This window comes from Diospyros lotus, chromosome 2 (genome assembly GCF_014633365.1).
Source record: "Diospyros lotus cultivar Yz01 chromosome 2, ASM1463336v1, whole genome shotgun sequence".
NCBI lineage: Eukaryota > Viridiplantae > Streptophyta > Magnoliopsida > Ericales > Ebenaceae > Diospyros > Diospyros lotus.
Window position 1 is genome coordinate 16,295,752 of NC_068339.1, and position 13,470 is coordinate 16,309,221.

A 13,470-nucleotide genomic window follows, 5' to 3' on the forward strand; every position below is an offset into this window, starting at 1 on the left:
AATGATAATAAGTATGAGAATAATGACATTAAAAATTATAATATTAAGTGTAAGAATAAAGTTCTTTATCAAGCATCATAATAATAATTTATTAAGAGATTAAGGAATTGGAGGGGTGCAACGCATGAGGTGCTGGAGTGCAAGCTTAAGTTAACATTTAAGTTTAAGGGGTAACACAAAATTAAATGAGGTAGGAGCTGGCTGGGAAGCCAGGCGCACGCAAGGTGTGCTGGCTGGCGTGGGATCAAGCCTTTGGGGGGAGGGGGTGATTAGTGGTTAATTTTATAAAAATTTTATTATAATTATATCCTTCTTTTGATCTTAAAAATAGTTTAAATTAGATATTAATATATATTTTATGGTTATATGCAAGTTTAAATTGAAAAATGAATGAAATGAAATTTTAAAGTAAAATTTAATAATAATAATAATAATATATAAAATTATATATAATACATATACATCATTATATGCATTCATGTAATATATATAATATAATATAATATATATATATGTGCCATGTGTAATACATATATATAATATATAATTTATTAATAATATTAAATTATTTTTATTTTTTTTAGGTATGAAGAATTAAAGCCCATGAAGACTTAAAGTCCATGAAGAATTCAAGTCCATGAAGAAATCAAACCCATGGAGAAATCAAGCCCATGAAGAATTCAAGTCCATGAAAAAATCAAGCACATGAAAAATTAAAGTCCATGAAGAATTTAAGCCCATGAAGAATTAAGGCCCAATTTGAGCAACCCATGGAAGATATTATTTGGAGAAGGCCCAAGGATTATTTTTAATCCTAATGAAGATTAAAAATCAATTTATAGAAATCTATTTTTATTTTTTATGTGAGAGCTTTATTAGGTGTGTTTTTTAGCTAAAATCCACTTAACTATTAGGTGGATATTATAGCTAAAATCCATTTAACTTTATGAGTGCTTTATTAGGTATGTATTTTAGCTAAAATCCATTTAATATTAGGTGTGTATTATAGCTAAAATCCATTTAACTTTAAGTGTGTGAGTGCCCATTAGATATAATTATGTCTAATTGAATAATTGAAATTGTGTGGTTTGTATTGCATCTTGTGGCCTATAAATAGCTCACTTGATTGCATTTGTAAGTGTGATTATTATTCTTGAATCAAAGTTTAGTTATTTCCTTAGAATTCTCTCTTTGAGAATTGCTTTTGTTCTCTCTCATTTTCTTTAGTATTTTCTCTTGTGATCTTACTTTCTTCCTTTCTTCCTTTCTTCTTTTAAATTCTTATGTCATTTATTATTACTTTATTATTCACCGCCTAAATGGACGGTTAGTTTATGCCTTTAAATTCTTGCAATTTTAATTCTTGTCATTTAATTGTTCACCGCCTAAATGGACGGTTAGTTTATGCCTTTAAATTCTTGCAATTTTAATTCTTGTATCTACCGCCTAAATGGCCGGTTAGTTTCTTCTATTTTAATTCCTGTCATTTAAATTCTGTTATTTAAATTATGTCATTTAAATTGTTGTCAATTAATTTAATAGAGATGAGTAGCTAAATCTAATCTTGGGTTAAGGCAAGGACAGTGTCTAACGCCAATGATTCCCAAAGAAAGCTACGCTTTAAATGAGTAACATTGGTTTAAACTTCAATATGAGTGTGTTTTGATTATTGAAAAATCACTAGGTTTGGATTGGAGCGTAAGCCTAACTTAGAGCTTTCATGTCACGCATGAGAGTTACTAGAACTGGAAACGCTATCATACCCAAACCCGGATGATTAATTTAGTTGTTTTGTGTATTAATTGTAATTGAATTTATGGTAGTTTCTTAAATTAGAATCCCGCATATCATGTATGGGGATTGCTTAAACTAGAGCTATCATTATCTTTAATTGCATTTAATAACAAATCCTCATATCTGAAATTAAATTAATGTTGCTAATCTTTTATGCTAATATTTGGGAATCAACGGGTTGGCACTGAAATTGTCTTAACTCAAGTACTTTCCAATTTCATATTCTCACGTTTAGTATTTATTTCAACTTCTGTCTTGCTTTATTTTCTAGTATTTGTTATCTAAAAAAATTATAAAAAATCATGTTATCAATCCATCTAAATGCGTGTGCGTGTGTGTGACATTCTTTTTTTTCTTTTGCCATAAATAAATCTCTCAGTGGACGACCTGGACTTATCCAGAAAGTATAAATTTAAATTTGAACTACAACTGCACTCGTACACTGACGAGTATAAACCTCTCGCCTAAATAAATAAATAAAATATAAAATTTTTATTGTGTTTTGTTTTGTGTTTTAATTACAGGGTGAGAGTGCAGTCAGGGGGCTGCTTGCTGTTTGCTAATGTTTGGCTGGAAAATCATTTTTTCAGCACTTGAGAAGGCACCAATGATGCCATATGGAGGAAGGTGGCGGCAGTAACATGGCTGCCCTTCCACCAAGTTTTATTACTCCTTTTAAATTAAGCAAAAAAGTCCAACATTTTAATAGCCATATTAATAGCGCTCGGTACTCATTAAATGCTTAATTTTGAAGCAAAATCAGTGGAGAAATTGGGCAGAAGCAGCGACGCGCGCGACAATGAAAAATCAAAGGAAATTGAGATTTTTTTTAGAAAATCTTACTTTTAATCGCAATCCGAGAATACTAGGTAATTCAGGGAGCCGAGTATTACATTCTGTACGGTCAAAATTTCATTTAGAGCCCAATTTTGTTAATTTTGATAAATTATTGGGGTGTTGCAGTTTGTATAATTTTTACTACGTTGAGTCGAAACAAGCCTAAAGATATCTTCGTAAAGGCAAGTTCTTTATACCCTTCTCAATGTTTCTTTCGTTGTCAATTTATTTGACCTCCCTTCGTTTGTTTCGACTGTTAATAAATTATGGAATTTTAAACGGTTTGTTATAAAATTTAATTTATTAACCTGGTCTCGAGGATTTTATTCGTTGGTTGCCTACGGGTGTTTGTGCCACCCCTAAGCTTATGGGAATGATGTCGTACTCACCCGGGGCTAGGTTCGTAGCTGTTCGGATATTATTATGGATTTTTGGTTGTTTATAGGCTAGAGCGGTTGTGCAGTGAAGGCAAGGATTAGCTGTTCGGTGACAGAGTGACTGTCATACGGTCTATCTTAGGCCGTCGAATGGTCTCTCCTAGTCATTGACCGCTGACCGATGCCAGGCACTGCTAACTAGCTCTGCCGTTATGTGCTTATAGCATGCCTGGTTATATTTTATTTTTGTTGCATGGTTTGGCGTGCACATGGGTATGGGCTGCATGTTGGGATTATCATGATTTGGTTATGCTTGGTCACGGACATCCTAGCTTGGTTATGATGCATCCAGCACGGGCATATACATCGCGTGTGGTTTACTATATGGGCGGAGCATGACCTGATGCCTAGATGTATGGACGCCATGTATCACATTGATGCTCATTATGCCATTGCATTTTATGTGCATTGCATGGTTACTGGTAATATTTAGTTCTCGGACGGGAGTACCGTTCCGAGGGAGCCTATGGCTCGGGTGTCAAGAGTACCGATATGGATACGGGTGACGGGAGTACCGACCCGGGACAGTGCGCACAGGTTTGTTGAGATTTATGTTGCCTTTCAGGGCAGCGGCAGGTTGGTATGGGACTTGGGTGCCAGGTGTCTTATGTAAGCCCCAATGACCGGTATGTGCTTTTATTATGCTACACTATTGTATTGTTGCATCACATGACTTGTGTGTACATGCGGGTCTATATTTGGGGTGATCTCCTCTTCTATTCATGTTATAGCCTTCATTTTCTTATAACTTGTTGAGTCTTGCGACTCACCTCGCTTTCCATCATTCCAGGTAAGGGTAAAGTAAAGGCCGAGGGCGAGGACTGCGCCACCTAGCAGCCAGCCGTGTCGGTAGGGTGTACAGTTAGCTGCCCCCGTCATCTCTGATATTTTGTTAGAACTTATGTCTTTCATTTTTTACTGTGCCGGGTTGTTTCTTGTATCTTTTATTTGTTGGCACATGTGTCTGTATATTTTTATATACTCCTTGATCGCTGTTCCAGCGGGGTACTTGTGAGCGTGCATGTTTACCGTTTTGTTTCTGCTATTGTATTTCTTATGTATGCATGCCAGGGTATTTTTATCTTGTGTTTGTTTATCTTCCCTTATGTAAGCGCTTTCGTTCGGATAGACTGGGTGGTTGGGATATCCGGGCAGGGGTGCCTACAAGAGTTGTCTAATATAGCAGTATTTGGACTCTTTATCTGGTGCTTGGGCACTCTCCCAGATGATTGCTCAATTGGTCTCTCTCTTATTTGCAGGCTCCTATTCAGATTTCTTGAAAAAGTATGATCACCTTTTCTGGAAAAATCACATTGAACAGAGATGTTAAACAACAACATATCTAGCCTTTATCCCACTATGCAGGGTCGGCTATATAAATTTTAGACTTCCATGTATTTCTGTTTTTTGTCATATCTTTATTTAGATTTGTACACTTCATATCAAACTTTAATGTTTCTCCTAAAGTCTTCTTGGGTCCGCCTCTACCTCATTTTTTGACTAATTGTTTTATTTCATCAACTCTCCTCACAATAGTCTTTTGGTCTTCTTCTCATATGATCAAACCATCTTAGTCTAGTCTCTCTCATCTTCTCTTCGATTGGCACTACTCCTACCTTATTACGAATAACCTAAATTCTAATTTTATCTTTTCTTGTATGGCCACACATCCATCTTAACATCCTCATCTCCGCTATACTCGTCTTTTGCTCGTGCTGGTATTTTATTGCCCAACATTCTGAGTCATACAACAAAACTGGTTTTATAGTTGTTCTATAAAATTTTTCTTTCAGTTTTAATGGGATTTTACCATCATATAACACCCCCGATGTATTTCTCTATTTTAGCCAACCTGCCTTAATTCTATGCGTGACATTCTCGTGAATTTATTCATCTTTTTTTAATCACTGATCCCAAATATTGAAAATGGTCTTTTCTTTGTATGATTTGGTCTTCCAATTTTATTATAACATCATCCACTCTTGCATTCTTACTAAATTTACATTCTATATATTATATTTTCCTTCTACTTAATTTAAATATCTTAGATTCCAAATTGTTTCTTCACAACTCAAGCTTAGTGTTCACTCCCTCTTTTGTTTCATTCACCAACACTATGTCATCTACAAATAGTATATACCATGGCACCTCTGTCTGAATGTGTTTAGTGAATTCATCCATTACTAAAGTAAATAAGTATAGACTTAGTGTAGAACCTTGATGCAGTTCCATTGTAATTTTAAACGATTCAGTATCCCCTTCGCATGTTCTGACCATTGTCTCTACATCGTGATACATGTCCTTAAGGGCTTGTATATAGGCTATTCGGACGCATTTGTTCTCTAAAACCCTTTATAATACTTTTCTAGGGACCCTATCATAGGCATTTTCTAGATCTATAAATACCATATACAGGTCCTTTTGATGATCTCGATACCTTTCCATTAAGCACTTCAGTAAGTATATAACTTCCATTGTTGACCTACCAGGCATGAAACCAAATTGATTTTTTGAGACGTCTGTTTCTTTTCTAAGCCTCTGCTCTATTACTCTCTTTAGAGTTTTATGGTATGACTCATTAACTTAATTCCTCTGTAATTTTCACAGTTTTGAACATCTCCTTTGTTCTTGTATATGGGAACTAAAGTACTCTTTCTCTACTCATCTGACATATTTTTTGATTTAAGGATCGCGTTAAATAATTTCGTTAGCCAGGAGATGCCCTCTTCTCCCATACATTTTCATGCTTCTATTAGTATATTATCTGACCCCACCTCCTTATGATTTTTAATCTTTTTTAATGTTTGCCTTATTTCTTTTGAATTTATGTGTCGATAAAATATATAGCTCATGTTTTCTTCAGAGTTACTAAGATGTCCTAACATAATTCTTGTGTCTCTACCATCATTGAATAATTTTGTGAAATACTCCTTCCATCTCTCCTTAATTGTTCCCTTATTCACTAATACATTTTATTTTTCATCTTTTATGAACAAAGATGTTGATTTACCTTTTTTTTTTTTTCCTTTCTTTCTTTCCTTTTTTTTTTAGTTTTTCTTTTCTTTAGCCATTTCTTACAATTGGAGCTTAGTTTCAGCTTTGGGGTAGAGCCTTAGAAGCTGCTGCCAGGATTACAAAGAAATGTGCTGCTCAGCTGGTTGGCTAGGTAATTGTGTATAAGTTGCTCTCTCTTTCATTAGAAAAGAACGATTAACATTTTCAGAAGATTTGATACGAAGTATAACATGTTTTTGGAAGACTTGATACAAGTGATTTACATTTTACTGATTATAACTTACAAAATACATGGGATTTTCCAATATTGTACTGATAATTGATTTGGTTATTGACTCACTACGGCTTACATTGGCAGTATACAGTGACACACAAGACTTAGGCTTTCTGGGAAGAAGGCCAAACACGTTTGCGGTACTCTCCCAGTGCCCACGTTGGGAAAATGTTCCTGTATTGTGCATAATGTAGCATACAGTTCTTCATGTAGACTCCAGTAATTTCCTGCAATAGTAATTTGTCAGGGTTAAGGAAGTCATAGTATTTGAATGACTGTTTTTCTTTTTCTTTTTTTGGGTGAAAAAACAACACTAGAAAATCTAAACACTAAATTCTGTCTTAGCAAAATTACCTGTTGTGGAAAATCACCGTCATCCATCTGTGCATTAATTAGTAGCTTTGCTGCTCTATGTAATGGTGTTGGATCCCTCTCAGCCTAGCCAATAGGAAAAAGTTCATGATTTTATAATGCAAATTATTCACCTAGGTCTAAGTTGAATTGCACTATCTGATTTTTAATTCAACATTGGAGTCGATACTAACCTGTCCACTGTGAAGAAGGCCTAGCATAGCCCACGATGTCTGTACTAGATTTGTTCGATTTCCTTCCAGTGGTTGATATTTCTGTTTTGGGCATGAAAATAATTGAGAATGATTAAAAACAGAGAGGAAATAACGGAGGATTGTTAATAGTTCTACCAGTTCATGAGTTGATTTGATGAGTTTGGCAGATTGATCCTCCATGTATTGATCTTGTTTTCAGTTCTTTTTACTTTAATTTCTTAATATTTTTCTTGGGTTTTAGTGACGTTGGAATTTGGATCTTGTTCATTTGAGTGTTCAAATCGTTAAAAAAGCCAAGATTGTAATTGACTACAAAACTTAGAAGTAGGAGTTAAGAGTTACCATGGATGGGCATGATTCAAGGCTCTCTCCCCAGCCTCCCTCTTCATTTTGTATTGAAAGCAAAAACTCGACACCTCTGTGAACTGCTTCGCTGTTGTTATAAGTCATTCCAGCTGAAGCCATCCCTCCTAGCACAAAGAATGTGCCATAGATGAAGCAAATTCCCCAGTACCCATACCTGTCAATATCTCCTTATTATCTTCAACAGCCAAAGAATTATTGTGTTTGCTTAGATGAATATAGAAGCAAAGTGAATTACCAAGAACCATCAGGCCATTGTCTGTCCTCAAGAAAACGTATTGCTTTAGGCACAGCAACATCTATTTCTTTCTCCCGATGCTCTGGATGTAGGCGTTTGAATGCTAGCAGAGCCCGAATAATCGATGCAGTGCATTCAACGTGCCTAATTAAGTATGTAGCCAAGGTTTAACGTTTCATGCATTGAAATTCCATAAAGTGATAATGAAATAAAAAGAAAGAACAAGCTCTTACACTGTCTCAACAACAATGTCAGCAAAAATCTCCGAGGGATTCAACACCTAAACAAGGAGAATCACGATTCCTAGGCTATAAGAAATCTTGTTTGTTGTGCTCTGCTTGTAGAACAGTATGAAGCTATTGTCTAGAACAAAAGTTACCTGTAACATTGGTAATGGAACTGGTTTCTCCCAAATAGCAAAACCACCTTCATGACCCTATATGCAAATGAAGAGAAGGAAAGATAACCAATGGTTAGTGGTATTGCCTTCCCTCAAAAATTTGTAAAACCCAGGACCTTCACCTAATGTTTGACAATGATTGTTCCAAAGCCTTAATTTTTTAGGTACTGTGGCTAAATAGCATATACCTACCAATCAGTCTAATGAAAAATAAAGTCATCGTATACTATACCTACCTGCAAGTAAAGGAGGACATTGACTGCATCATATATCCTCTCTGTGTCTGCTTTCTCTCCAGCAATCTCAGTAGGCATTTGTGAAAGAATTAGTAGACGCTGCAGAGAGATGTGGGAATTTGTTACGACAATTGCCAATCTAATCTTGTAACTACTGCTGAATTGATGCACACTAGTAGTAATAATGTAAAGCTGGATTACCTCTAGTGCTTCAGCTGTGCAATCTGAGACGGCCCAACCTTGATCTTGATCAGAGAGAGTCCATGCTCCTTTAGAAAATTGGCGATACATGTTTTCGTAATCCACAAGATTTTCTTTGATCTTCAAATTGAAAGATACCACCATGTTATGAGTGAAATCATTTAATGCATCTTCTTCCAAAGCCAAAAAGGATATCATATTCATATTTCTTTTGGTGCGGATAGCAGAGTAGAAACTAACCTGTGATTCTTTTAAGTAGAAGTGTGCCTTCTTAAGAGAATCCCCATATTCCTCAGCCATATTGCTCGCTAGAAGTGCCTGAGTTGCAAGAGCACAGTCCCATAGCTGGCTCCCAAAACTCTGCAATGATACCAGGCTTGTTCAATTGAAATTCAGTAGATAATTTAGGTTACATAGCGGCTGAAATTTCAGTTTTTGTTGGTGAACCAAACCTGCATTTTCATTCCATCTTCGGCAAGCCACAAGTAATCAGGAACCCTGGCAAGATGGTATTTGTACTCGTCGCAATTTGGGTCCTCTGCCCACCAACACATCATTTGCAGACTCTGTAATGACAAAGTCATAGACTTAGATCTGATTATCACTACCACACCAACCCATCTAGACAGAACCAAGAATCTGAAGCTAAACCCATATAAATGTTTCTTGAGATAGAGCAGTAACAACCTTTTCCACACATCCAATGGTGATATATCTGCTACTCTCTGCTCCATGCCGCATGTACTTTATCGTTTTCCGGATGGCCCTCTCTCTGATTTTGTTGAAGGGCCACCTGCTCATAATCGGCTCACTTAGATAATGGAGTGTGTCCCAGAGCAGATCTTGTATGAAGCTGTGATGATAGTAGAGGTCCTCCTGCATTAATTAGTTGAATTGACTAAGCACAAAGAGGCTTATCTAATTAAGCTTTTTGAACGTGTTTAGTTCAAAATCTTCGCTTCTATCTGGAGTGACAGATTTCCCCCAACCTGGCAACAATCATGACGCGCTTTGTTCCAATCTATCTCATCATATGGCTTGGTGTGAATTTCTTGCCTCAGTTGCTTGATAAAATCAGTGATAGGCCCGTGCCATTTCCTCCCATATAAATATGACATTGGCATATAGGTAGTCCGACAATAACACCACATTTTTGCTGCGTTGCCAAAGCGTAGGTAGAGTTAGACAAACCTATGCTGCTGATTGGCTAAGAAGTTATCATCTGGGTTTGTTTGTCCTATTTGTATGAGCTTTGTATATAAAACGTGACATCAAGATAATGGAATAATAATTATTATTGTTCTTTCTTTTTTTTGCAGTTCCACTCACCATGATATGGTGAGTTTTTTATTTTAAGAAAACCTTTGCAAGTGGATTAATGTTGTTGAAATTATTTATTACCTGGATGGTAAGGCAAAATTGAAGGCCAAAGCCAGAATTCCGGGGGCAGCGGGTTGCAGCCTGACCATTCGTACACTCCAAGCACCTGCACAAACAAAAATGAAGAAAAACACAGTTTAGACGCAGTGCAGCTGCAAAAAGAAGTTAGTTTTTAATGTGAGAAATGTGTTAATGTGTTGTTTTGTTTTTTGTACCGCTAGATAAGTCTTTCCCCAGGAAGGAATGCCAGTTGCTCCACCATTGTCAAGGATCCATTTCCTGGCCTTGCTCATGGCTCCGCCTTCTCCATCATCAGGCCCTTCTCCCAGCAACCGGAGAGCCACATAGCTAAGTGCCGACCCAATCATGGTGCTGTGCCCCTCTATGTAAAATCCCCATCCCCCGTCCTCATTCTTCACACAAAATTATATTCACACCAGTCAATATATATATATATATATATATTGTGTGTGTGTGGATTTTGATTTGATTGATTGATACGATACATACTTGATGAAGGTAGATATAGCGAATGAGCTCTTTCTTGTGTTCTTGAGTTAGAATGGTGTTGATTGCTCCACTTAGGTGCAATGTTATAAGCTGCACAAAACAAAAGTAAGTATTACATTACCAACTCTTATCGTCTTAGCTTCATCCGTCTATATATAATATGTGCATGCATTGGCAGTTTGCAATTTGGAAGGAAGAAAGGAAACTTACTAGGGGTGGAGTGAAGAACATTGGGCCTGCAATTTCAGCTGGCCAGTGACCATCTCTTGCTTGGATGGCGCGGTTCAGTCGAACAGCTTTCCTCAAAGCCGTAGTCGCAGCTTCATAGGTGACTTCTTCTTTTTCCCCTATTCTCACTGGTGGTATACTTAGATCTATGTGGCTGTTCTCCTTCTTCAGCTGACCACATCAATACATGATGCTCTAATCAATCTTCAACTCCCAAATATACGTTTCTTACCCAACCCAAGTATAGGTATGAATTACGAAATAATAATTTTTTTTTTTTTAATATCCAACTTCTTTCCACATTTTCTAGTTCAAAAAACAGTACTCCCAGTGTGGGCTTAGATCTTTTATTGTTTTGTCTTCTTTTTCTTTTCCCAGTGTGGGCTTAGATCTACGATGTGCTGGGTTAAGGGATTTCCGATTGGGCCCTGGGCGATTAGATAAATGCACCTTCAAGGGGTTATATTAATATCAATATATATTTAGCTTACAGATTGTCACGGGTTGGTGGGGTGGTTGAGGTGAGGTCTTCTTCTTGCTAACTTAGGCTATAATGCCAAAGATCCTCCAGAAAGGTAAAGACATAAAAGAAGCTTTTTGGTTTTTCCTGATCTTCTTTGTGATGAAAAAGACAAACCCAAAACGAATTCTAAGACTGGCTCTATCTAGCGCGCAAACACCCCCCCCCCCCCCCCCCCCCAAACGAAAAAAAGAGAGAGAGAGAGAGAGAGAAACTGACTTTACATTTCGAGTCATGGTTGTGTCTTAGTTTTGCTTCCGTGAAGAAGAGCAAGGGAGGAAAATAATAGGACGTATGAGGATTATGCTCCACCTCTATATGTATATATCATGTTGAAAATAAATGATTCGGTAGGGTCACAAATGTATTTTTAAATGTGTAATGCTATTTTAAAATTTACCTAATTAAAAATGATCTATAAAATTTATTTTTGAGCTATTGAGTATTAAATTATCATGAAATTAATGTGTAAAGACATAAGTTATATTTTTAAATTGATGAGGGACTAATTTAAAAACATTAAAAATTGTTAACTACTTTTAGCAGTTATATAAGGAGATATAAGGAGGTTATGGTCCCCAATTGATAGTTAAGTTTTTCTCTCTGCATCCCATCAACAGAGAAATTTTATAGAAACTACGAATCAATTAGAAGGTCAAAATACCCGTTTTGATCAATTATCACAATAGATATAGGTATGTTTTTATTTATTATTTATTTTATTCTTAGTGATTTGATATGAATGTTATTAAAATTTTGAATAATAATTCTACATATTACTGATTTGGGGTGGTGCGCAACATGAATGTTTTTCTTTCTTATTACAGGGTGCCTAGACCTTCAACTGACTGTTCTCTCGAATCCAATAAGACTAGGTGAGAGCCACCATCTCACCAAGGGAGGGTAATTTTCTTTACGAAGTGATGGTTGGCCAACAAGGAGGGTTAAAAGATTTGAGCCCGTAACTTTAAAAAAAAAAAAAAAAAAAAGCTTATTTGACTATGTATACATATATAAAATTAATGATTGATGGATAGATAGTGGAGTGAGCTACCTGCATCCGCATAAGAAGATCAGCACAGGGAAGAGCCCTGGCTCTATCCTTTTTGTAGATCCTCTTGTATTCTTCTCTAGCCTTTTCAACCTCTGCTCGCTCTTCCGGGCTCCCGCCTTCGGGATCGTACTCCCAGATCTGCCTTCCCGCATAGTTGTTGGTGCTGAACAGATAAGGCCCGTGACCTTCAGCTACCTTAAGCTTCCACATCTCCCTGCTCTCTGCTCTGCACCAAATAAATATCACCACCTTTTAAGACTCAACTCAAATTACAACATCATCATCATCATACTAATAACGTTAATATTTGCTAAATTCTCATCCCCTTAATTTGCAGCTATTGCTGTTTGAGTTAAGAGTTGTCCTTCAATTGTCGTAATGTGTCCACCAAAGCTTATTCTTCTGTCAGACTCAGGGACACTTTTAAATGCCCCGAGTGCAATTTTGTTCACCCCTTTTAACGGGGTGACTATCACCCTCAGTGTTTTTGAGGGTGAAAAATAACGAAATGGCAATATACTCCGCTATAGGGCGAACAAAATCACACTCCCAAAAAGAAAACAAAAAGGCAAATGGTGGGCGAAGCTCGGACACCGAGTTAACTGAAAAAAAAAAAAGACAAATGGTAATAGTAACAATAGTAATTATAGGAAGAGAATTTGAATAGATTAAGTGATGAAATTAGACTGTAAGAGCAAAACAATTAAATTTTGGCTTAGGACTCGCAAGTAGAGGAAGATATATATATATATATATAGAGAGAGAGAGAGAGAGAGCAGTTGGGGATGTAGATGTTTTAACATGTGCAGAAGAAGCTTACAAATTCCCACCTCTTGGTGTCGGTTATAAAGGGTGGGTTGGTGTTAAGTAGATGATATGTCTATGAAAGAACGTTACTTTGAGACGAAGTACAAAGCCTAATCTCAGACAAGCAACCGAAAACACAACTTATATTATGGAGAATGAAGGAAGAAGAGAATCATCGATCCCGAGCTGTATATATCATACAATTTCTTTCTATTAGAAAAAATTAAGGTGATGGGTTTAGCATTTTCTTTCTGCTTGGCATAGATATAATGGAGATTTGGCGCAAGTAATAATAGAAACAGTAATCAACGGGGAGAGAGAGAGAGAGAAGAAGAAGAAGAAGAAGCACGGAAACACCACCTTTAATTTTCTCACTTGCATAAAAAGCTGCAGAGGATGCGCAGAGAGAGATAAGAAAAGAGAGAAGGGGCTACAACTTTATAGACTTCGCACCACCCATGTGACTGAAGTCATGGCCCTTGCCTTAGCTAGTTGTTCGAACTCCATTTTTTTTTTTTTTTTCTCTTTCTTATTTATTTGTACAAATAAATACGTGTGTGAACGACGATACCAGTCTTTGCCATTATTATCATTGTTGATTTGTGTGATT

General features: G+C 36.5%; 2 protein-coding genes across 7 annotated transcripts in view; one reads left to right on the plus strand and one right to left on the minus strand.

The window, feature by feature from the left end:
• The window catches only part of LOC127794168 (DNA-directed RNA polymerase subunit beta), a 51,448-nt gene extending 40,895 nt beyond the window's left edge, over positions 1-10,553 (plus strand). For 3 of the 6 annotated variants that reach the window (XR_008021574.1, XR_008021576.1, XR_008021575.1), the window contains one exon: positions 9,681-9,818. The gene's annotated coding sequence lies outside the window, so the exon portion shown is untranslated. Of the gene's footprint in view, positions 1-9,680; positions 9,829-10,147; positions 10,357-10,429 lie in introns of those variants that run through there. The other 3 variants (XR_008021578.1, XR_008021577.1, XR_008021579.1) reach the window with 3 other exon arrangements.
• LOC127794167 (dammarenediol II synthase-like) lies at positions 6,285-12,898 on the minus strand. The gene is made up of 19 exons (XM_052325097.1): positions 12,874-12,898; positions 12,054-12,279; positions 10,462-10,650; positions 10,252-10,341; positions 9,957-10,154; positions 9,763-9,847; positions 9,351-9,517; positions 9,049-9,237; positions 8,814-8,927; positions 8,602-8,721; positions 8,362-8,481; positions 8,161-8,259; positions 7,904-7,960; positions 7,758-7,804; positions 7,525-7,668; positions 7,266-7,443; positions 6,903-6,983; positions 6,712-6,795; positions 6,285-6,584 (listed from the first exon to the last, which is right to left on the minus strand). The coding sequence occupies exons 2-19, from the start codon at positions 12,261-12,263 to the stop codon at positions 6,462-6,464; spliced, it is 2,295 nt and encodes a 764-aa protein (XP_052181057.1). The 5' UTR covers positions 12,264-12,279; positions 12,874-12,898; the 3' UTR covers positions 6,285-6,461.
• Positions 12,899-13,470: the final 572 nt, after the last annotated feature.